This window comes from Pectinophora gossypiella, chromosome 5 (assembly GCF_024362695.1).
Source record: "Pectinophora gossypiella chromosome 5, ilPecGoss1.1, whole genome shotgun sequence".
Classification (NCBI taxonomy): domain Eukaryota; kingdom Metazoa; phylum Arthropoda; class Insecta; order Lepidoptera; family Gelechiidae; genus Pectinophora; species Pectinophora gossypiella.
In genome coordinates, this window is record NC_065408.1 from 763,733 (window position 1) to 788,807 (window position 25,075).

Sequence of the window (25,075 nt, forward strand, 5' to 3'; positions counted from 1 at the left end):
ACTAAGTATGCTAGCGTAATTTTTTTAGATCTTTACCCATTATATGTACTTACTTTTCAACTCTTGATTTAGTATTCAGTATCAAATCGCAAGAACAATTCTCCTTGTAAACAAACATTACAACAGGGATCGCCGCTCGCGCAATTCCAAAGAACATCATAATCGAAATTACTCCATCATAGCAAATGTTCATCATAATACGTTACCAAAGCCTTAAAGTTCAGTATGATACCATACGATAACTCACCGGTACACAATATAAATGTGAACAGTATGGTAACTGACGAATATAAACCTCTCAGAAATACGTTACAATCCTCTCAGAATGTATAAATCAATATCAAATAATGATTTTTTTTCCTCACAAAGCGAAAATTAAATCAATTTTTTTTGGCTTAATGACGCTACATAGGTCGAAAGAATTTCTCCGTCCGTCCATTTACTACAAGAACTTCCACTTGCCTCACTGAATACATTCATCCAGTCCGTTTACACAACATTGCGTTATGCTGCAGTTATTAGAAACACACGCACAATCGGCTGGGTTATAGTCCAAGCCGTGAGTGGAATTGTAGTTGCAATTGCAATAAAATTTAAACTGCAATGTTGGGAAAACTGCACTTTATCCTTATAGTTTTGTGTTTTATGGGCTCCAATGTTGCTTTAGAGGAATTTTCCAACCCGTATAATATATTTTATGTCCTAAGTATAAAATAAATAATAACGCTTCGCAACAATTCGAAAGAATTTGTGTTGATAGTGATAAGGCTTAAGCCAAAGACACTCAAAGACTTTTGGAAAGAATGACTGAATTTTCGAGAAACTTGCATAAATCTGAAATAAGAGAAACTACCAGTGGGCTTATGGGAAGCATTTGCCCGACAGCGGGGTCGTGCAGAATAAATAAACTTTTACTGCCGTATTAAAAACCAAAGACTAACTAAGCCACGAAAAAAGTACCGCTGATTCTTCATGGAATTATGATCATTTGTGTACAAGTTCCCTGAAGGACGTAATATACGACCCGATTACTCTACCCATAGAGGCGGCCAATCAGCTCGCGACACCAAACACTTCAGGACCCCGATACCTACCCCGCCGGCGTGGTCGACGATTTCCCTCAATCAGCGCTTATCGCTATCGACCCACTAGGGTCCATTAATTCTTTCAAATATTTTTCCTCTCAGACGACGCCCTGACCCGAGGTTGGCGCTCAACTGGGCACCCTCAGGCCTGTTGTCTTAAACGTTGTACCGGGTGAGAGCCTTCAGCGCTCCCCATTTGTCCGGCTAAGTAGTTAATGCCATCTGCGGCAAATCTACAATAAATCACGTCAAAAAAATATATTATTATTATTTTAAACCTGGTATTTATTATCTTTAGGCGGCAGATGTTCAGCAGAGACCAGTTGGATTTCAGCATTATTTAAAAAAAGAATAAGAATTTTTTTTTTAATTAAGATGGATTTGCTCTTGACTTCGTTCTTCTACAAGAAGAAGAGATCGACGTTGGAACGAGCTTACCCAGAAAATGCCTATTCACCCGTGATTTAAAGGACCCCAGGTTATAAGAGTCAGGAAACACCGACGCCGGCAGCCCATTCCATTCCTTGGCTGTGCGCATTATGAAGGATGAAGCGAAGCGCTTGGTGCGGATTAGTGGTATGTCAACCAAGTAAGGATGGTAACCCGCCGTACGTCTGGATGTCCTCAGATGGAATGGACTTGGTGGAATGAGCCGATGGAGCTCCTGTGCACACTCCCCGAAGATCCCCAGAATAAAGAAAGTCAATTGTTTAACATCAATAAAAAACTACGATCTTCAAAACAGGAAGCTTTTCAATGTAACATTTCTTATTGCGCAAATAGAACATACACTATATCTAACAATACGCCAACTTAAAGGAAATGTAATAGTAATAGATACTAAGAAAGAAACCAGTCCCACACGACACAAACAGTTAGCAAAAACCAGATTTATAAATATGTCAAAAGAACCACTAATTGCTTCACACTACACAGTCCCACGGTCGGCGTGTGCGCATACTTTCCGCGATTTAGCAAAAACTACAGACGGCCGTGTTACGCGCATTACGTTTGGTATTGTTTGGAAATACGCAACTTTGTTGTAAACTGGCTATTTTAAACAACTATTTATCCACTTAATACACACAGATCGGGGTTTCGAAAATAGTACAAAAAATATAATATTATTTTAAAAAAATACTTTTCTAAGTTTTGCCTCTTCCTGTTTGATGCGAACATGAAAGGAGTGGAACTGTCTATCGTCGTTTGTTTTTCCAACTCGTTAAAATCTGAGAGCCTTCAAGGCTAGGATGTATAGGCATTTGCTAGGTAAGCGTGATTCACCTTAGACCACATCGTCACTTATCATCGGATGAGGCGTGAAGCGCGAGCCTGTATTGTTTAAAAAAAAAGTGGTTGCCTAGAAGGAATAGCTTCAGAGTCCCCACCCATTTGTACTATAGTTATATGAACTATTTTTGTATGTTCTGTGTGTGCAATATATAATATAAATTTGTTAAATGATCAGTCCATCGCCTATAGACATTAAAAGAGAGAAAACAATCCCTCTGTCGGTTTTAACGACATATCCGTGAATACAAGCTGCTGAACGTGTTCTATGTTAATTATTCGTTTCCAGTGTGTTATTTATATTAAGTAATTAATATGTCCTTGCTGACGAATATCAACAAATGCTTGAATTTGCATTATGTGTCATATATCTAACCGCGTCATCATACTTCCTAATGTGTCATGTCATAGTCTTTGTAATATTGTAATAATCTTCATTTTTGAGTACTTATTCCTAATGCTAAATAATTATGTAATAATTTTAATAATATTTGTTTTACGGAAACAAGTTTTGAAAACATTTTTTGTCACCTTTTGATCTGTCATTATTTGGTAATCAGAATTTCATAATTTATCTTTGACCTAGGAAACTACCCAATTATACAAAAAAAGAAACACACAATTATAATTAAAAACGGTATCGGGGTCCTGAAGTGTTTGGTGTCGCGAGTTGTTTGGCTGCCTCTATGGCTAGAGTAATCGGGTCTTCGGGATCGTATATTACGTCCTTCAGACGCCGATAGTCAAGTGAATGCCAAGCTAGGCAAATAAACGGTAAATCACGTCGACAGTATGTCTTCTTTATCAGCCACCATATCACATTCACCTTTCATTACTAGTCATGAAAGTTTAGTTATAATAAATGAAATAATGGACATGTTATAATCATTGATGCATCGTCTATGAGGCTGGTAATTTTAGTTTCTTTTGTATTTAGTTGTCTGCATTCAATATGTGTGCTGGTGCATTGCTAGTTGAGCGCACCGTTAGAGAGGCGCTAGGCATGTACCTGTGTCGATACTTAGATCTAATAAATACATAACATAAAGAGCCTATCCCATCAATCAACGGGAAGCAGTATGGAGCATACTCCACCATGCTGATCCGCTGCGGGTTGGTGGAGGTGTTTTTCATGGCTAATACCCGGGACCAACGTCTTAACAAGGTGGTTCAAGCCTGCAATGTCCTTACCAAACAAAGGACAGTCTCACAAAGGGATTTCGATAATGTCCTCATCAGGAATCGAACCCAGACCTCCAGATCGTGAGCCTAACGCTCTAACCACTAGACCACGGAGGCTGTTTGATAAAATTATTATCATTCAATAATAATTATTATTCAATAAATGACAAAATCGATAAGTTTGTTTTTTACCTAACATGCGTGTCATGTGATTCTGTTCGTATTTTGACAGAACGACATCATTATGAAAAAAATGAAATGAAATATTTTATTTCGGATATTTATCCATATTTTGTTACTAACAGAATATTATATCTAAGTAAGTAAAATTACACCATCCAATCATAAAATTATACCATCAGAATCGATAAAATGACCGTGTCAATTTTTTATCACTTTGCGCATGTTAACTCTATTCGTAAAACGCGTAACTTCTCTGTCTTCTGTTCGAATCTTAGCTCGAAGTCTAAACCACCGAATTTGAAATGAGTTTAACTCATGTTTGAATAATCTTCTCCTTCTTATCGTGTGGGTTACGAGGTGGAATACCAACCGCATCAACCCTGGTGTCAGGATTATAATTGAGTCGCCAAAGGCCCCTGACATGGCTCACGTAACGATTACTCACTTACATCAGTAAATAGTAACCGGGACCAACGGCTTAATGTGCCTTCCGAAGCACGGATCATCTTACTTTCGGACAATATGTTTTGAATAATATTAATTGGTTATTGTTATTATGAGGTGTCCAGGATTTGTGCGCATTTAATGGCAATAGGCTCACCCCCTATACATACCCTGTACACGAGACTTTAACATGGCTGGCGAGGAGTTTGTGTATGTGTATTTTCGAGTTACATATATAAATTCACACCTATAGTCCTTATGGGGACGGGGAGAACTACAAGCTATCGAAAGAAAACTTGCATACTTCCATCCCGTATTAGATACCTACTTAAATGTATCGACAAGTCTAACCTATTATCGAGCACCGCCTCCCTACCGCACCTGCACTATGCGCGGCGCAGTGACCGGTAATGGGGTCACATTGCTCGGCCTCCATGCGTACGCGCAGATTCAGATTAAAACACTATATGTTACAATGTATTTGTTGGGATTATGTATTACTGAGACTTTTATGTCGTCGTAGTGAATATAATGAACACAGAGAGTTATAGCCAGCGCATGTTGAATAAAGTACCTATCCGTATTTCACCGAGCGAACCATGTCACCGGCTCTATATAGTCGAACTGAGTCACGCCAGTAATTCCTATTGGGATGGACAGAGCTCCAAGCTGCCATAACGCATTTCTTCGGCTATACTGGTTGAGAAGCTGAAGTAGTTTTAGGCAGAGGAGACGTTAGACAAAAATATGATTAGGTACCCATATAAAAATATAAATTAAAATATTAACTACGTACCTATGTTACTAACAGAATAAAAATAAAAATATATTTCAATTTAAATTTGAATATTTCTGAAATGCATTTTTCGGAGGTATGTGACCTAACCAGTATTGAGCTAGTTTTCCCTTCGCGGGTCGGAAGGTCATACAGTCGCTTCTGTAGAAAACCGGACCTGTCAAATCTTCTGGTTAGGTAAGCGCACCCTGTGAAAAACGGAATAATGCTAGGGAAATATACTAACTGAATAAAGATATTTTTCAATTTAAATTTTAATAATTCTGCATGATATTATGAGTTACAGGTTTGTTTATTTGTTATTGGTACATCAATATTTTTGTCTTTATCACACTCAGAACATGTAGGTAATAATGGTGTGAACATATAAATATAATACCTTCATAGTAAGTACATCGAAGCCATTTCGCCATCCAGTATACCGTTTTTGCGACACAATCGACAGGCTGACCGATGAATTCTCGGACACGATAGAGGGCACTAGAATAATCTAGTAAAGGTTGAAGAGTTATCGATTCCCTTTCTAAGATTCGTAACAGGATTTACATCGCCTCGCTCTCACTAAACGGCTAACAAGGATTTACTACGTAAGGTGTTAAGGGGCTGATTATGCTACGTTCTCTAGAATTATGTCTATACAAAGAGAAAATTAAATCGAAAAAAATCTGACTTGGACGTGACTTGAACCCGCAGCTCTTGTCAAACCGGGACGAGCGTGTTAGCGAACTTGCGAAATTCTTTCGATCTATGTATCGTCTTTGAACCGCCGGAGCCATCGATCTAGATTATTGAGTACTAGTATTACTTAGATCAATAAGTCTACAGTTACATGTAGATTTCAACTTATTGTAAAGATGACATCTTAGCTATTTCTCTTTGTGAGTTTCCGTAAGCACGAGTTTAATTTTTAGTTTTAATTAATTTTCGTCATATTATTTTATTACAAAAGGAAATAAACATTTGTACTAGGTACTCATTTGTGAAAAACTATTTTTCTTAAATCCTTTATATTCCCAAATCCTTACCGATACGGAGTCAATATCACTTCATAACTCTCTTTTAAAAAAGAAATAGTAATGAATAAATAAATATAAAGTGATGTCGCAAGCGATAATATGCGACAGTATACTAGCCCTTAACTAGCACTATCCGCTGGGTCCGTCCCACTTAGATGTCTTTTAGATTCGCGCACTGACCACTCGAGCCACTAAAATGTGCTGTTTAATAATAGTATTAATAAAAGATATTAATATATATTAATGTAATATTTTTTTTATTAATATTTTCTGTTATCAAGTAAGTAAATAAGAATTTCATATTTCTTTGATTTGAAAAAATGAATGTGTTGTTTATTAGGTATGTACCTATTTTTTGTATTTTCTTCAGTATTTAAGACGAAACTTTATTGTATAATTGTGCCTATGTGAAAGGGTGGTATTATTTTTTTATTTTTCCTTTCACATCACTAATTTAAGAGCCACGCTCTTGTCGGTGTAGCATTCGCCATGTTACTTTTTAAGGAAAACAAATGCAGTTAAAGATCCCTTACCACCATGAGGTTCATCGTAATCCATCTTTGGACTTCGAATCAACAGTGGCTGCACGTTATTTTTGATTACATTTAGCTCTGCCCCCACTACCCCACTAAGCGTGAGTTTAGGTATGTATGTGCGCAATAACTAAAGACGAGGTTGTTATCGAGTTATTAGGAACGAAAATAAGTATTTACTGGGCACCCTCAGGCCTGTTGTCTTAAAATTTGAACCGGGTGACAGCCCTCAGCGCTACCCATTTGTCCGGCCAAGTAGTTAATGCCATCTGCGGCAAATCTACAATAAGTCACGTCAAAGAAGAAAAAAAAGTATTCCTATCAAAACAAAACCGTCTTTCATTGTACGTACTGCTAGGGAGTGGAATTCTTTGTCGTCTTCTGTATTTTCGAATGCGTATAACCCGGGTGCTTTCAAGGCCAGGGTGAACAGGCACTCCAGAGGCGCTCCATCTTAGGCCTCGTCAATACCTTCGGGCAAGTCTATGGCCAAGAACAAACCCATCAAAGGCAAAAAAAAAATCGTCAACTGTTTTGCTCTAATGAGGCGTGAAATCAGCAGCATTTTAGCACCGCATGCTCTAGTTGTGAAACGTAACATTTTCCCAGCCTTCGTCCCTTTGCTAATAGAATACAGCTCAGTGACTCTCATAGTATCACATTGCGAAACAAAGCTCTAAGCGATTGGGAAAACCTTTGCTCGTATAGATAATCTAAACGTACGACCAAACCACAAAACGTCTCTCTAAAGGCAAAATTATGCGATATTAATAAGCATTATAATATTATTATTTTGACATTTTTAAATATTAATTTTGACATGTTAACTTGACACGATATTTTTGTAGATTTAAATTTTAATATAATTATTTTAATGTTTTGATTTTAGAATGTTATATGTTTTTAATGCATGCCAATTGTTGTGAGATTATTATACTTTTATTGTAAATTAATATTTGCACGCATGCAAGCGAGCTAAGTACACTTAGAACATATTATTATCTATTAAGACCATTGTACTGTGTTCATTCAAATAAATGATCTATCTATTATCTATCATCATTTTCTTTATCGCAGTCATAATTATGTACAGTTGCCACTATAATATCTTTATTTATACATACAAACTTCAAAACACGAAAATGTCTATTGAACTTGTACACTAGCACTTAATTTTAAGTCAGACATAACACATGAATACAGTACAACTTGCTCAGCCTTATTGCTCTAGAGTAATTGCTTCCAGGCAACCACTACGGGGGTCTGTTTAATAAAACTTACAATTGTAAATTACAATGTCAATTTGATGTACATTGCGGAGTTAGTGATCACAAATATTTTGCAGTTTCATATTAGCTACGTAATGAACACCGAATTGTCGTTGTAATTTACAATTGTAAGTTTTATTAAACAGACCCCTGGAACCAAAAATTTACTAAACTTGGATACTACAACTACTTACTATCCTAGTCACGTCATATAGTAAGAATAATATCTATATTTTAATGAAAAAAACTTAAATATATGACAATATTAGTACTCAAGTAAGTAATTATTAATTTATCATAACTGCAGTTTTCACTAACACAGTTGGCTCGACCATTATAGACGGCGATACGGCTCACCTACCACGATGGTCTATCAGAAAGCTTGGTGTGGTGTGGGTACTTAGTTCATCTTGCGATGTATATATCTCTGAATACAATTGGGATGTAGTCAGGAGCTTATGTTCTGAAAGTACTTATATATTATATCCCTAAAAGTTGGAAAGTGAAACTTAAGAACACCTGAAATGGCGGGAAGGAGAGGAGATATACCGGGTATTAGTGCCATCGTAACGAAAACTTTCAGGGATGATTTAGCCCATGATTCTGAGTTGATTAGTGCAATTTTCCGTCGCAAAATCCATGATCTTTTTTTTTTAGTTTTTTTAATTATTTTCAATATTATTTTTAACCTGTATAGATGATAGATGTATAGAGAGAGAGAAGGTTTGGGATATAGATATGGATTATCAAACTAAGCGTATTGTGATAAGCCACTATTGCTTATGTTCAAAACCATGTCGTAACGAACAATTATTATTTAAATAATTATTTCTGGATCATCACAAACCTTTCCAAAGGCAATTACAATCGTAAGTATTAATTACAATTCATTATCCACCCTTGACATGGATAAGTCAAATCATTCGTGACAATTTGTAATTATCGAGACAATTACATAATTATAGCATTACTCTTTGGTGTTACAATTGTAATTATGGTTCCTTAATGTATTAATTACTAGGTTTAATTAATATAAATGTTTAGACGGATTGCGTGCTGCGTTTAGATTAGAATTCGTTTTATGACAACATTACAGGCAAATGTTGCTATGAACGTATATAATTTCATTGATTCATTAGTTACTTCCGTGCATTAGTAGTTTCCGTGCTTCGGAAGGCACGTTAAGCCGTTGGTCCCGGTTACTACTTACTGATGCAAGTTAGTAGTCGTTACATGAGTCATGTCAGGGGCCTTTGGCAGCTCAATAGTAACCCTGACACCAGGGTTGATGGGGTCGGTAATCCACCTCACAACCTACACAGAGTTGGCAAAAACACCAGACCCAAATGAATTTAGATAAAACTTCATGTTATTAGTCTGTGTATGACTTGCGCATGTGCAATGTCTCCGAAAACGACACGTCCGATAGAGCGAAGAGGACAAGAAATACGAAGAAGTCAACACCCTACCATCAGATGCCAAGTAGAGAGAGAGATATTAGATTACTCTGTACCAAATTACATTAAGGTACTTGCACCGAATAAGGACCATGAACAAAAACTCGCACTTCTCATTTTCAAAACTGCATCAAATTTCCCTCGCATTATCCTAAACAAAATGCAGTCGCGGTATTTTGGTTGACCACCGCCAATTTGACAGTAGCTTTGGGTTTGTGTCAAGTCACTGATTGAAAGACCATTCTAGAAAATTGACGCGCGTTCTTTTGTTTATTTTTATTTTTATCTGACCAATATACGTTCAGCTGCTTGTCTTCCCGGGCATGTCGTAAAAACCGACAGAGGGATTGTGTCATCTAACATGATGGACTAATGTTATGGGCGATAGGCTGATCCCTTATCACCATAAGGTTCATCATATCCAGCTTACGACATCGTATCAACAGTGGCTGCAAGTTGTCTTTGATTACTTGTGGCTCTGACCACCCCATTAGGGATTACGGGCGTGAGTTTATGTATGTATGTATCTGACCAATATGACCACAATTCCTATACTTACTGATTGAAGGGGAGATGAAGCATACTCCACCACCCTACTTCAATGGGAGTTGGCAAAAATCACCACATCCAAATAAATTTCGAAAAAGCTTCATGTTATTAGTCTGTGTAAGTATCTGCGCATGTGCAGATATTAGATTAGTCTGTACCAAATTACAGTACTTCGAAGCAGTCTTTTGTTCCAAAACAGTGTTCTATAATAACAGTGCGGTTCAAAGCCCGTTATGTCATAGTTACGTCAAAAGTCGTCACGTAGGAGTACTGTCAGTACTCGTCAGTACCGTTCCGAACTGTGACGAAACTTGATGCGTCGTTTGCCGTTAGCCCTTCGCGTGGTACAAGTGATAATGGTTACTAATTAGTAGAACCTGTATTTAGTTTTGTGAAGAGGTTTAAATAAAATGTTTTATATAGTATTTATATAGTATAAACATAAACAGCCTACTTACTATACACGCTTCACTACAGAGCAGTGCCTCGTAAAGAATTTAAAGAAGCAAAGATATACAGTGTGTTAGTGACCTCGTAATGAATACTAAGGAATACATCAATTTCAAAACATCAAAAATCAAATCATGAATTTTGCGACAGAAAATTCCACTTGATATCAACTAAGAATCATGGTCTGAATCAACCCTCAAATCATCTTTTCGTTACGATGTCACTAACAGCCTGTATAAATAGGTGGTTTTCTTTTTATTTTGGTGCAATAAAGTGTATTTGTATTGTATTGTGGTTTTATGTATGCTGCCGGATCAAAAACATACTCATCTCCCTAGCATTATCCCGTTTTTCTTTTCACTATCCTGTATTTTTATACCACCACATTTTGTACGAACACCATGGTCGCAATAAAACATTTCTATTTCTAAAAAAAAAGATAATTATGTTTACTGTTCGAACGTGGGCTGGTTAAAATCACAGAGAATAATATAAGTCACTATATATAGGTAGGTAGGTATAGTCGTCCGTTACTTGTCTACAATAACTTAGACCAATATAGTTGTAAAAGTTAAACGATAAAAAAAAACCTGACTTAAAAGTTATAAAATTGTCGAGTCACTCGAAAACAGTCGGAAATGACTACGTGCGTGATCAGATCATGATTGCAAGTTATTGTTTTACGGAAAGAGACTAAAGTGCGCTTGCGCAATGGGAAAGAACAGTTTTAAGGCGACTTGTGTTTTCATATAAACGGTTTAAGCACCTGTTTAGAAAAAAGTACTAATGGAAATTATAGGTCTAATATTTTCATGAATTAAGAAAGATACCAAATAGGCTGGTTTCCAACTAGTCAAATCAGTTACTTTTTACCAAACGTCAAAACACGAAATTACTATGGAATTTGTATGAAAGAGCACACTGTGACGTCATAGAAAAATGTGATAAAATGTTGGTCTTATTATTTCGTTTTTCTTGATTTAAATTCAAATTTTTTAAAGAACGTCTAGGGCCCTGTGCCGAGGTTTTTCTTGCAGCTTCTTTTCCCCGGCTATACAGGTTGTGAGAAGCTGCAGTAGTTTTAGGCGGATGAGACGTTCGTTATGTAAAAATTGACGATTCAAAGTGTAACTATGTTACCTACTGAATAAAGATATTTTTGAATTTGAATTTGAATTCATAAATAATTTAAATAGAAAAATAAAAATGTTTTTTGTCAGATTTAGATGTCTTTATTTAGTAAATCAGAATTTCACAAATTATCTTGAACCTAGTACACGACCCAATTTTAGTACTGGTTAGTGCTGCGATATTACTCCTCATGTTTACGTACTTTTTTCTTACTTTGCGAAAATATTAGACCTATACAAGGCAAATTTTCATCATCATCAGCCCATTAACGACCCCACTGCTGGGGCACGGGCCTTCCCTATGGATGGATAGAGAGATCGGGCCTTAAACCATCACGGGGTCCAGTCCGGATTGATGGTTATTAACGACTGCTCATGCAGCCGGGACCGGCCTTTGCGAAAGTTGCTTAACTTCAACAATCGCAGACCGAGCGCGTTTACCGCTGCACCACCGAGCTCCTCAGTCAAAAGGCTAATTTTAATCTAATCTATTTAAAATATATATATCTATAAACCAAAAAACGGTGCATAAACCGTTTTAATGAAAATCGTTCCGCCTTAATAGACAATTAATTACATTTTTATCAAGACTTATAACAGTAAGGTGGAACAGTTACTGAGTTACTGATAACTTAATGAGATTATGACGAGTAGTGTTAGATTGATAAGACTGTGGTTTATAACATTGTAACAGCAATAAGTAATAACTGTATCATCAAAACCGGGCCTTGGCCAAGTTGCAAACGATTATGATAATCGACATTGACAGTGTGGCGGCCCCAACTATTTGGCCAGCTAGTTCCGCCCACATGCAACAGATGGCGCCACAATAATGCAGTCCTGAAACGCGATATTGAAGTTTGCACAGCGAGGCGCATATATACAATTTCCAACATGACACAAACGGATCGTCGATACCTAGTCACACTATCAACTTGTGACTAGCGGGGTACTATGCTCTGTTCGGTACCCCAAAAACATTCTTTGGCGGCAGCACACCCTCGCCGCTAAAACAGTGACAAAAATATATATTTATTTATTTATTTAATGTTCGGAGAAACAACAGCTATAATTAATTTAGTAGCAACTTATGGTAAAAACAGAAAGCCAATTATAGTTCCTCGCAGATTTGACATATCATCTTATGTCAATCCCATACCTGGTTTTTATCACTGTCGCAGTGTATAGTCATAATCGTTTGCAACTTGGCCAAAGCCAATCAAAAGTTATATCGAAAGAATGCGACAAATTATTTTAAAGGGCTAGGAGGTACCTTTTAAAAGAAAGCGTGCGTGCTCTTAAGGTGACCTATGCCGAAGAAGAATCGAGACAAACCTGTTTTGGTTTAGCGACGTTCGTAAAGCAATGTATGTATAATTTATGAAGTGTTATAAATTAATAAAATAAAACCTAGATAAGTTAGGATAACATAACAAAGCATCACGCCTGTAACCCTAAGGAGTAAGCAGAAATGGGAGAAATGTAAAGTATAATACACTGACTCCTCGCCAGCTATGTCAAACTTTTTTCAGTTGGTGAACTAATTTCGCCTGCAGTGTTAAAGCCTCAGAACCCTAGTTGCGCGAGTCAGACGCACACTTGACCGTCTTTTTCTTTTACTAACAGTCCCAAAAGACAATCACGACGACCGTCACACGACAAATTACATAACAAGATCTTCGTACTTATAAATTTTCAATCAAGAGTTCTAATTAGTGCAAAAACCGTCGTGCGCCGGCGCGGAGAAAATGCGATCACGCCACTTTTGTTGAAGAAATTTCTAATTGCCACATATTTGACTTGGTAATGGAGAGCTGTGGGTTTGAGTATAACGCTAGATGTTATGAAATGATATCAGATTGATTGACTCGCGAAGTTTGATAAAATCGTCTAATGAGCTTAAACGCATCAATCAATCAATCAATAACATCTTGTATAACACCATCCTCCTGCTCTTATCAGTCTAAGTGTGTTTCTGTCACTTGTCATCCCAGTACCCACACTTTTCACACATTATCCTTCTTCACACATTCATCCACACTTTCTTGGGTCGTCCTTTACCCCTATATCAATCCACATTATACTATAACACAACATAATATAGGACAATAATTAAAACTCATAATAACGGGTTCTTACCGCGGTTTAAAGCAGGGATATGAGACTCCCGATATTTCGACACTGTTGCAAGTGCCATGATCACGGGATGACTGATGAGATTGGAGTGGAGTAGGTAGATCCTGGATATCCCTGCTTTAAACGCGGTAAGAACTCGTTATTATGTGTTTTAAACATGATAATAACCACGTAAACTTAAAACAATGTATAACATAGGACAACTATAATTGGGTAAAAGATTACAATAGACGGCCTCATTGTTAAACATGAATTTCTTCCAGGCAATCTTACGCATTAATAACGACAACACGGTCCTTATTCTTTATCTGCGTCCTAGAGTTTGGATTTGGCGTCAACGTGTTAGTGAGAGATTCGGAGCGCTTCCATTTAAAAAACGAATTATTTATAATTATGATAGTTTAATTTATTTTATAATTATAATATTTATAATTATAATAATTTATAATTATGATTTATTTTTCGCAATTTCAAGTAACAGTATAAACTTTCAAGGTAATCAAATCACTTACTCGTTTATTTTGTTTCCGGAAATTATAGAATATAATATTTTTAATTTAAATAAGTAACATAATAACCATTTATTTTTAAAATGATGTTAGTTGCGAAATTTTTAAAGTCACTTCAACTTTTTGCTTTAATTACTCATTTACATAATTCGCTATCCACTTTCTTATTTACTTTTTTATTATTTTTTATTTTTATTCCCTGGTTAATCCGATAAAGAATATCTTGTGTGTGCAATAAAGACATATATTTTCTAATTGCAGTAGGCATAAGTTTATGAATGTATTTAAAATAAAAAATCTTCCTTATCCAAACATTTATTTCCGATTCGCCACATCAAACCATGATGTACAAAGTGATTGCGGCTTTCTCCTCCGAAGGTCGTTATACTAGCCATTGTCTTATGTTCCATCGCTTGTAGGTGAAGGCTGTACGTCTCTGGAACTACCACAGAAATGAAATTTAAAAAAAATACTCGCCTGTAATACGATAGTTACTATCCACTTTCTTACAAAACGTAGACCAAAGATACGAAGTTTAAAATTCATCCCCGATTTTCACAGGGTCCGCTTACCCAACCTAAGATTTGACAGGTTCGGTTTTTCACAGAAGTTTGATGGAACTAATTGACGAGTGATGATAATTCTGCGCAGAATCTCAATTCTTAACCACCAATTCGCTGTCCATTTCAGGTGGTGTTCGGCGTACGACCACCCAGAGCAATGCGAACGCGACGCGAGACTCGCAGCTGCTGTCAGTACTGGCTGCCAGAAGACGACAACTGCTTAGCGGGCGGCTCGCCACACACATCAACACACTCGCTACCCTAGCCCATAAGCCTAACAAGTAAGTGTTAAAAGTCCAATTTTACTTTGAAAGTATGTGTTTAAACAAAAACGGAGGGAATAAATGAACCTGAATAGTATAAACAAATTTGTGATGATGTAAGAGAGATAGGAGATGTGGCTGCTTAGTGGCATGCTTGCTATAAACATCAACACAGTCACTTGTATTACTCATAGCAAGTAAGCGTTTTTAAAAGTCCAATTCACCTTAAAAATACGTGGTTTGATAAAAAAGCGGTAGTTGTAAATCTGTCAGGTACCTATAATTGCTGTAGAATTCATGAAAGTGATAAAAAATACATATAAAAGCTCCTTTGTAAAATATAAAGATTATTAACCAGTTAATAAAAGATGTTTCAAACACCCTTTACGCAAAAATATTAAGAAATCATTACATTAACTTGAAATGGTATTAAAACAACCATTTTATTATTTCAGAGGCAACACCACATTCGCCCAGTTGGAGATCCGAGACTCAAACAGCTCACTGGTCAAACGGATCACATTCGACAATGGCAGCAACGAAGCGGCGCCGTCTCTAAGACTTGTCACTACCGATGGAAATAAGGAAATTCATCAAAATGTCAAACCGCACGAGATCAGACACCTCTTTATCCCTAAAATATACCAAGAAAACAAAAACAGATCTGGCTTCGTCAGCAATAGAAGAAAAGACACAAAAAGCCTACCGAACATTGAATCAGCTACTGAAGTAGTATACATCCCACCTGAAAAACTTGAAGGACTCGAAAAAGAAGTAGAATTAGATCCAGAAGAAGAGTTTCAAGTCGATGAATCAAATCATGGACTGTACTTACTGAACTATTCGGACACTGAAAATGTGACGCAAAGTTCTAATTTAAATAAAACAACCACGGACAGTAATGATAATAAAGAGAGGACAGTAGATGTTGAGAGTTTTACTCCCACTAGCAATGCTTCCAAAGAAATTGTAAGTACCACCACTACCAGCACAACCATCAAACCAGCTGAAAATAATCAAGTAAACAACACAGATCGCAATATGAATACAAACAGCACAGAAACCAAGAACACTAAACTAGTTAAGGTCGAAAATGAGGCTAAAGAAAATCACACATTATTTATGTCTGACGAGATTTACAACCACTTTAGACCTCTAGAGACCGAGCTACCAGTAGAAGATATGGCACCGTTTTTATTCTTTGGTCAGAAAATTGGAGGTCCAGTCATTAGTGATAATTTGACAAATTCACCTTCTCTTTCGGCTTCAACAAAATCAGTTAATTATATTGTTGCCCCACTGGAGAAAAGAAAATTTAACTCGAGATATTCTGCTACTGAAAAGTATAGGAACACAAGCGCTGAAGAAGAAGAAATTAATGAAGACATGGATGTTTCAGTGGTCAAGAACGTCATAGAAAAGAACAAGATTAGAAATACTGTTAAAGGCCCTGCACCCGCTAGACATGTAGGTTTAGTCAATGCTTATAGAAAACACACAAGTACGACCCAATTACCATCGAAATCACTTAATATTGGGCAAATGAATGTCACGGAACCAATAGTGCAGAATGTCACACCGAGCACTGTAGATAAGAACAGAAACAATCGAACGATCAGTACTAACGCGACTACCGAGGCTTTAAATAGAACTGTTACTGGGAATACAACATTACAGCGAGATAATAATAATAGCAATTTAAGGACGAATAATAATAATACTACAACCCCAAGAAATTATACCAGAAGCTATTTCAATCTCCGGCGACGACCTTCAAGATTGAGTGCAGCATCTAGTACTGAAAATATCCCTTTTACTGTCATAGTAAATACTACAACTGAGAAAGCTTCTACCGTATTCACAGCTGTAGTTACATCTGTATCAATAACTTCTTCAATGAAGGGACAAAATAAAACTGATGGATTAGGTAAAGATTCTAGTAACAGTACAGTAACAAATGGAACTTTGCCTGAAGTAAATGCGGCTACGGATTCAACTACGCTAAAGGTTATTCAGCTGAATAATACATTACCAGAAACAATAACAACAACTACATCATTACCACCGGTATCACGTTCGTATAAACATAGGATTCGTATCCGTACTACAACAACCGAAAGTACTTTAAATCAACCTAATCCTTTCCATAAAACGACTGAAACTCCATTAACCAGTGAATCTACGAAAAATGTAAACGATTTAAAGAACGAAGCTACAACTTCCAGAATATCTGAAAGGTTGGCTAATTTATTTAAACAGGAATACGAAAATACAACAACTGGTGGTCCGATAAGGCCGAAAAATATTTTGAAGAGACGTCGTCCTACAACAACTACCACTACTAGCACAACCACGACTTCGACAACAAGTGCCCCTGTACCAACAGTAGTTAGCGCTGTTTCTAATGAATATACAACAGAAGTAACAACGCCAGTCATCGATCCAATTAATATACCAAGTCCAAGTCCTACTTTAACCACTCAACCTACAGAAAGCACTGAAGGTTTCAAAGCTTTCATAGTGACTTCGAGAACATCATCAGAATCAAGCTCCAAACCAGTGTTGCTCCCTGCAAATGCGTCTTCTAATAGTGACAACAAAACTGTGGGAAATTTCACAAGAGTAGAGGATAGCAGCGAACCAACATCGCAGAACGAAGAAGTGGTTATAGAAGCTGATAAATCCTATACAGCTTCTTACGTTTTAGCTGGACTTGGATTCCTTCCGGTAATGGCTATCGTGGCGTTTGTGTTGAGGAATATTATGAATAAAAAGACCAAAGAAATTGATACGGAATACGAAGGTTACTTCGATGATGGTGAGATAAAGAAGGAGAATCCTATCACGCCGGTGGCTAGACCGCCGCTGCCGACTCCGACTAAGACAGATCCGAAATGGGAGTTCCCTAGAAACAAATTGAGGCTACAAACTTTGTTGGGGCAAGGAAACTTCGGACAGGTAATTCTAATTTTATTTATTAAAATATTTATATTAATTGCTAGGAGCGAATAAAAAGCAAAAAACGAATTCAGCTGCCTGTCTTCCCCAGCGATCTAACACGATGAACTGTTGTAAATGAGCAATGGGCTGATAAACCTGTCGGGATACTGTTCATATTCATTACTTACACTTATCTTTCAAAATTTACAGGTGTGGAAAGCCGAGGCTGACGACCTGAACGGCCACGACGGCCTGACGCGGCTGGTGGCGGTAAAAAGCATCAAGGAGACAGCCTCACAGAAGGAGAAGCAAGAGTTGCTCCAAGAGATCTACATCATGCAGAAGATTGGGACTCATCCCAACGTGGTTACGCTACTCGCCTGCTGTACCGAACAAGGTCGGTTCGGAAATAAGTTTTAAGTAACTAATTTTCAAAAAATCGAAGATAAATCTTTATGATTCAACCTCCTCGTATAGTTGCTTTTTATTCCAAACTTTATAAAAGAAGATTAGTTTTGTATTCTTTACAAAACTGATGAACTGCTCGTTGGTTCTGGGCTGGTGGTTCCTAATAACCATCTTGGTACCTCATAATTCATAATAATTCATAATCAATTATTTTATTCGCAATAAAAATATGCATGTCTATTATATATCGTCAATTATTATCTTTATTTAACCACCATTGTTATTGTTTCTAGAACCGTACCTCCTAATAATGGAGTACGTGATGTGCGGCAAGTTGCTGACGTACCTGCGCGAGCGCCGCTCCCGGCCAGACCGCTTCAGCGGGAGCGGTGCGCTGACGTCACGAGACCTCACCGTTTTCGCGTACTGCGTCGCTAGGGGGATGGACTATATTGCTTCCAAAGGGGTAAGAGTTAGTTAAATTCAAGTTATACACAAAATAATGGCTTTCTAAGCTTAAATTAAGGGGGCCTATAGCGGTTCCAAATTATTCAGTCAAGTCGTAAATATTATCCGAGGCATGTCTACAGTACCTACGTCACGATAAAAATATAGCTTTCCTTAAGTACAATAACTTCTGTGGATCCGGTATTCTGTGAGATTATTTTTTTCTAAATCGGCATCAATCTCATACAAGAAACCTGACACCTAATAATGTAGCCATGAAGTCTGTATCAAACTATCTTTTTCCAATTCCTTCAGATCGTCCACCGCGACTTGGCAGCCCGTAACGTCCTCGTGGACCACAATAAGCTCTGCAAGATCGCCGACTTCGGCATGTCCCGGTGCGCTGGCAGTGGCGCTAGGACCTCCAGGGGAGCCCTACCTGTGCGGTGGATGGCGCCCGAAGCCCTACTATACAACGTCTACAGCCACCACACCGACGTGTGGGCTTTTGGGATACTGCTGTGGGAGATTGTTACACTCGGTAAGTGTTGTGAGAGTTGCGAAATTTTTAGCCGAGACCCTTTAACAGCTTAGGAAAGAGTTCTTGATGAGTAGAAATGTGTTGAAAATGCAGTACCTATTGTAAGCTAGGTTATTTGAATTCAGAAAAGATTATGACTAAGTGACACCAGCTAAGTTTGTACAAAGAGCTATTTGAACTTCTAAAAATAACTCCCAATCACGAAATTCTATTACTTAAGGAATTTATAACATTAATCATCATCAGATAATGAATCAAACTAACTTCCCTTCTAGGTATGTCTTGAATAAGAATCCTTCACATTTCTATACTCAATTTGACTGTAACACTAACCTTTTAGAAAACAACCATGCATATTTTCTCTATTAGTCATTAGATTTCTTACTGGATGCAAAACGTTTGGGACATCGTTGTTAAATATAATTACTTAGTAATTAGGGTCAAGTACAGAACCTCCAAGAACTGCCGTGAGAAGCACGGTTCCCAAAACTTTACTATTTGTTTTATTGTAAAGAGTATAATTACTTTTATCATCATCTTAATGGGTAGACTTTACTGTTATATACTTGTGTGTCATTTAACATTGTGTAGTAAAATAGGTTCAGATACGAACATTACTTTTATTTTAACTTAAATAACCCTTGTTTTCCAACATCTTCTGTGTTTGTGTGCACTATTCTGTTTTTGTTGATAAATCAGTCATATTGGCTGCGATTCCTGTAGACACCTCTTAATTTTACTTTTTTAAGTTATATACGTCATTTTCTTATCATCCGAAAAGATCAGTCCCTTTTCTTTTCGGATGATAAGAAAATGATTGACAACTGTCAATTTTAAAACGAATGAATAACCCGGGCGGATAAATAGGCATCTCTTTTATCTGCCCGGGTTATTCTTTGGGTTCGGGTTATTTGGCGGTTTGACCAGTATTAAAAATTTCTGCCTAAAATTGATGTGTGTTTCATAAATTTTGCCTGTCGATTACCCGTCCTTTTCTTTTTCAACGGATATAAAAATTACAGGTATAACTTAAGATGGTGTGTGTGTACTGAAATCAGGACCATTGTATTGTGTTTCTGAGTTGCTTGTCATCTCCAGCATATTAGGGATAACTCGCATTGCGCTTATATAACGACCACAACGTGCTGTGGAAACATTTGCAACAATGCCAACAAACCTTGTAATGGTACTCGCAAAACTTAAGCCTTAAAACAAAATTCTTAATCACCATTTTCAAAATTTGATACAATCTTCCAGAAGCTTACTTTAAATTTTTGTCATCAGGTTCAACGCCGTACGCTGCGATGTCAGGCCGCGAGGTGCTGACAGCGGTGACAGAAGGCTACAGACTGGAGAGACCACCGCACTGCAAGCCCCAGCTGTACAGAGCCATGCATTCTTGCTGGCATGCTGACCCGTCCCAAAGACCTACCTTCGCAGCCTTGAAGTCCCAACTCGCTGAACTTTTGGACAATGAGCCTTCGGAAGGGAACTATGTAGATTTAGACTCGTTTTATCAAGAGTCTTCTGTGTATAGTGACCCGTCGGCCATTATCCATGACGATGATGGGCTTTCTGCGGAGTATGATAGGGAGAGGAGGGTTTTTAGAGAGTGAGTACAATGTTTTGTCATTTAAGCTTCTAACAGAATTTGTACTTAAAGTTGTTGGTTGAAATTATTCATCGATTTATTACCGCAAATTATTTGTCAACTAGTATACCGGTATCTGGTAAAAAAGTTGTATCGTTTTTCAGGTTTTAGTATACTATACACAAAAATATAAGATAAATAGTATATATAGGTCCCACTGCTGGACACTGACCTCTCCTCAATAAACCGGAGGGGGTATGGAGCATACTTCAGTTTCTCCATGATCTAATAGTTAGAGCGTCGGGCTCATGATCTGGAGATCCGGGTTCGATTCCCGATGGGGACATTATCGAATACTATGTATTACTTTTTTTTTTTGTAAACCAACAGTACTTACTAAACTTATTATGCGGATTTTAAACCATGTCATCACTAACCTAAAAGCCACGTTCTTGTCGGCGTAGCAGTAGCATTCTCCAAGCTATTTTTTAGGGAAAAATAGAACAGTGGTTTCCCTCTTGCCTTCTGCCCCGCAGTACTCTATCTGACGCGAGTGGAATGGCATATGGCACCCAGAATAGTCTATTTCAAAGCTGTACTAGGACTCCTGTTTTCTGCCTCTGAATAGTCATCATCATCATCAGCCCATTAACGTCCCCACTGCTGGGGCACGGGCCTTCCCTATGGATGGATAGGGAGATCGGGCCTTAAACCATCACGCGGGCCCAGTGCGGATTGATGGTTATTAACGACTGCTAATGCAGCCGGGACCAACGGCTTAACGTGCCTTCCGAAGCACGGAGGAGCTCGAAATGAAAACTTTTTTTTTTTTTGTGGTCACCCATCCTATGACCGGCCTTTGCGAAAGTCGCTTAACTTCAACAATCGCAGACCGAGCGCGTTAACCGCTGCGCCACCGAGCTGCCTCTGAATAGTACTGGTAGTTAATGCTGCCCTCTGTCAGACAAAATAAAACATGTAATAGAGTTCAACTTATTTTATGTCTTTTCAGATTAAATACAGGACCAGCGAAATTCGAGAACCGAGCGTTCAGTCTCCGCGATGAGGAGTTCCGAAACAAATTTAGTATTAGCACTCCGAGAATGGGCGGCTTCGGCATCCGAGACGTGCCCTTCAACGAGAGAAACTTCTCTGATGGAGAGTTCAACGAACGCTCGTTCACCGATAAGAACTTCAGTGAACGGAGTTTCACCGACAAAAATTTCAACGACCCAAATTTCACAGAACGGAAGGATGGAAAACTGTCAACGTCCAGTTTCCACAGAGAAAGAGAGAGGGAGAATCCCCTGGTCAGTAGGAACAGTTTCAACGGTTTCCCAAGAGTAGGAACTCGGGACAACCACTTCCAAATGTCGCCAGATGGCAGGAATAAGAGAGTCTCAGAATTTGAATGCGACATTTAAATGGTACTGTTCAGTAAAATTCGACTGAAATTGTAGATATTTTTAAACCCCGAGACATATGGGGTGTTAGGTGTACGAATGTGGTGATTTGCCTATTCGATTTGAAACTTGAATTCTTTGTATTCGATTTTGAAACGTCATTAACATAGGATCTTTTCAATATCTGCGACGTTTTTTGAAGAAAGAAGGACATAAAGGTGCCTATTCGAACGGAGACAAACGTAACAAATTTTCTCTTATACTAGTGCCGTCTCTCATTTATAACACGAGCAAGAAAGAGATGGAGCTAGTTTCAGTTCTGTCAAATTAAGTTAGGTGGTTGCACAAAGCGGCAACAATGTAGCCTTATGTTCTGTTTACGGGGCAGAGTCCAGAGACCTTTAAGATGATGTCTGGTATTCAAATTGGAGTAGAAGAGTCCAGTTTTAGGTCAAAGAAGGGTAAAATCATGGCCCTCCGTGCATTGTAGGTTTGCCAAACACTAGCACTGAAGATTTCGTTTTAATGCACGAATCATGTTTTTTGCCAAATGTGTGAAATCGTGAATTTTACGTTCTTAAGTTTCGATTTCAATAGATTTGAAATCCTGTAACTTAGAACTTGTGTTATTGTAAATAATAAAATATGTTAACTTATGTCAGTATTGTATTTTATGCCTTAGGGTGTTTGATGTTTCCACTATGAAAGTAATATTTTTGTAAATAGATATATTTTATTGGTAGACGAACTGCATTGATGTATATTATGATGGATTGTAAATTTTTATACGTATGATAGGTAAACACGGGATTGTGAAGTGTAACATTTGTGTATTCCGTGCAATCGTGTTTATGAATCTGAATGTTTAGACTACTTTTTATTTACTTACACACAAAATAAATAGAACTCTTTTTACTTAGTTTTAAATTTGTTGGATCATAAAGGTGCTAAACACATAATCTATTTTATATTAAAGTTGGTGTAAATATCTGTAATAGTAAAGTTTTATAACCACGTTGTATGCACTAAATGTATAATTTTCTTTTATAAAAATCTCAGTTCAACATTATTTTCTAGTCTAAAGAAATGTATGATAGTATTGGATTGTTAGGATCTGAATTATTGTTTAAGATCGAAAGATTTATTTTATTATTGAATTATAGTGATTTATTAAAATAAATATAGATTTTCATTCCACCCCTCACCTAAAACAAATGCGCATAAGCTAGGACTATAATAGATCTTGCTAAACGTTGTACGTATAAGGTGAATGTGGGGAAGACCGGCAGATTTACCGGGTGAGAGCCTTCAGCGCTCCCCATTTGTCCGGCCAAGTAGTTAATGCCATCTGCGGCAAATCTACAATAAGTCACGTCAAAAAAAAAAAAAAAAAACAGACCGGCATACTGTTCTAAAGTTAAGTTTGATTGGATTTATTGAAAACGATATATAAAGAGAAAATTTAAATCGAAAAAAAAACCCGCTCGTTCGGGAATCAGTCGGGTTCATGTCCCGAACTCATGTCAAGCCGGGACGACCGTGGTAACCAATACACCACCAGGTCCTCCTCCTGTCCATGCGTAATTCTTTCGATTTATGTTAACCCGACACCACCGCCATCTATCTATAATATTGAGTACTAATATTACTTTTAGGCCGACATGTCTACAGTTACATGTACAGTCATGCATGAACAATATAATGTACCCACTTTAGGACTCTGTCGCACTAACATATTTGACAATTAGTGAGACTTACAGTTAATGTGACATGGTACCAAAGTGTATACATATTAATGCTCGTGACCGGAGATCTAAACTTATCGTAAAGATTTTCGTTTTTATAGCACTTATTCGTGCTTAGGGAACTCACAAAGATAAAACTTAAATCGAAAAAGGACTATTATTATATGTAGAACAAGTTAGATGGTCAGGTTAGATGGTTCCGAACATTCCGACATCAAATACATAAACAAGCGGCAAAGAAAGAGGGTAGATAGATATGTCTGCCCGTAGAAAATTATGGATCTACCTACCTACTCCACTCCAATCTCATCAGTCATCCCGTGATCATGGCACTTGCAACAGTGTCGAAATATCGGGATTCGGGAGTCTCATATCCCTGATTTAAACGCGGTAAGAACCCGTTATTATTTAAATATTACTATTACTTTTTTTTTATAATAATTATTATAAATAATTTACTTGGTTATATTTATAAGTCTAAAAATGAGAGAAAGCGCCATATTCTTTTGATATACAAGAAGTTATTGCCACTAGACGGTCTTCCCCCATTTACCCTAATAATATTTGTATAAATCATTATATAATTTGCTTGAACCTATAAAATGAAGCATAAGTTTGAAAAAGTAAATGTTTTTTTATTATAACATATATATAAAATCCCCCTGCTCACTAAACAGTCTTTATGTATATTATGCTGAACACGGGCCCAGCAGTGGGACATAAGCTGTTTATGTTATGTTACATAAAATATAATTTTATCATCATCAGCCCATTAACGTCTTTTACTGCTGGGGCACGGGCCTTCCCTATGGATGGGTAGGGAGATCGGGCCTTAAACCATCACGCGGGCCCAGTGCGGATTGATGGTTATTAACGACTGCTAATGCAGCCGGGACCAACGACTTAACGTGCCTTCCGAAGCACGGAGGAGCTCGAGATGAAAACTTTTTTTTGGTGGTCACCCATCCAATGACCGGCCTTTGCGAAAGTTGCTTTACTTCAACAATCGCAGACCGAGCGCGTTAACCGCTGCGCCACCGAGCTCCTCATAATTTTATAATGACAATAAATTTCTGATTTTAAAGATAATGATTCTTATAAAAACGAAAACGATCATCATTGTCATCTCCCTAGTATTATCCCGTT

The 25,075-nt window shown here is 37.5% G+C and overlaps 1 protein-coding gene across 1 annotated transcript in view; it reads left to right on the top strand.

Annotated features, from left to right (window-relative positions):
* The window catches only part of LOC126366691 (dual specificity protein kinase splB-like), a 206,745-nt gene extending 183,381 nt beyond the window's left edge, over positions 1-23,364 (top strand). The window contains exons 2-8 of the mRNA XM_050009884.1: positions 14,719-14,872; positions 15,310-17,812; positions 18,005-18,191; positions 18,496-18,668; positions 18,965-19,190; positions 20,475-20,802; positions 21,794-23,364. Of these exons, the coding sequence (XP_049865841.1) occupies positions 14,719-14,872; positions 15,310-17,812; positions 18,005-18,191; positions 18,496-18,668; positions 18,965-19,190; positions 20,475-20,802; positions 21,794-22,205 (3,983 nt within the window). The 3' untranslated portion in view covers positions 22,206-23,364. The remainder of the gene's footprint in view (positions 1-14,718; positions 14,873-15,309; positions 17,813-18,004; positions 18,192-18,495; positions 18,669-18,964; positions 19,191-20,474; positions 20,803-21,793) is intronic.
* The last annotated feature ends 1,711 nt before the right edge of the window (positions 23,365-25,075 follow it).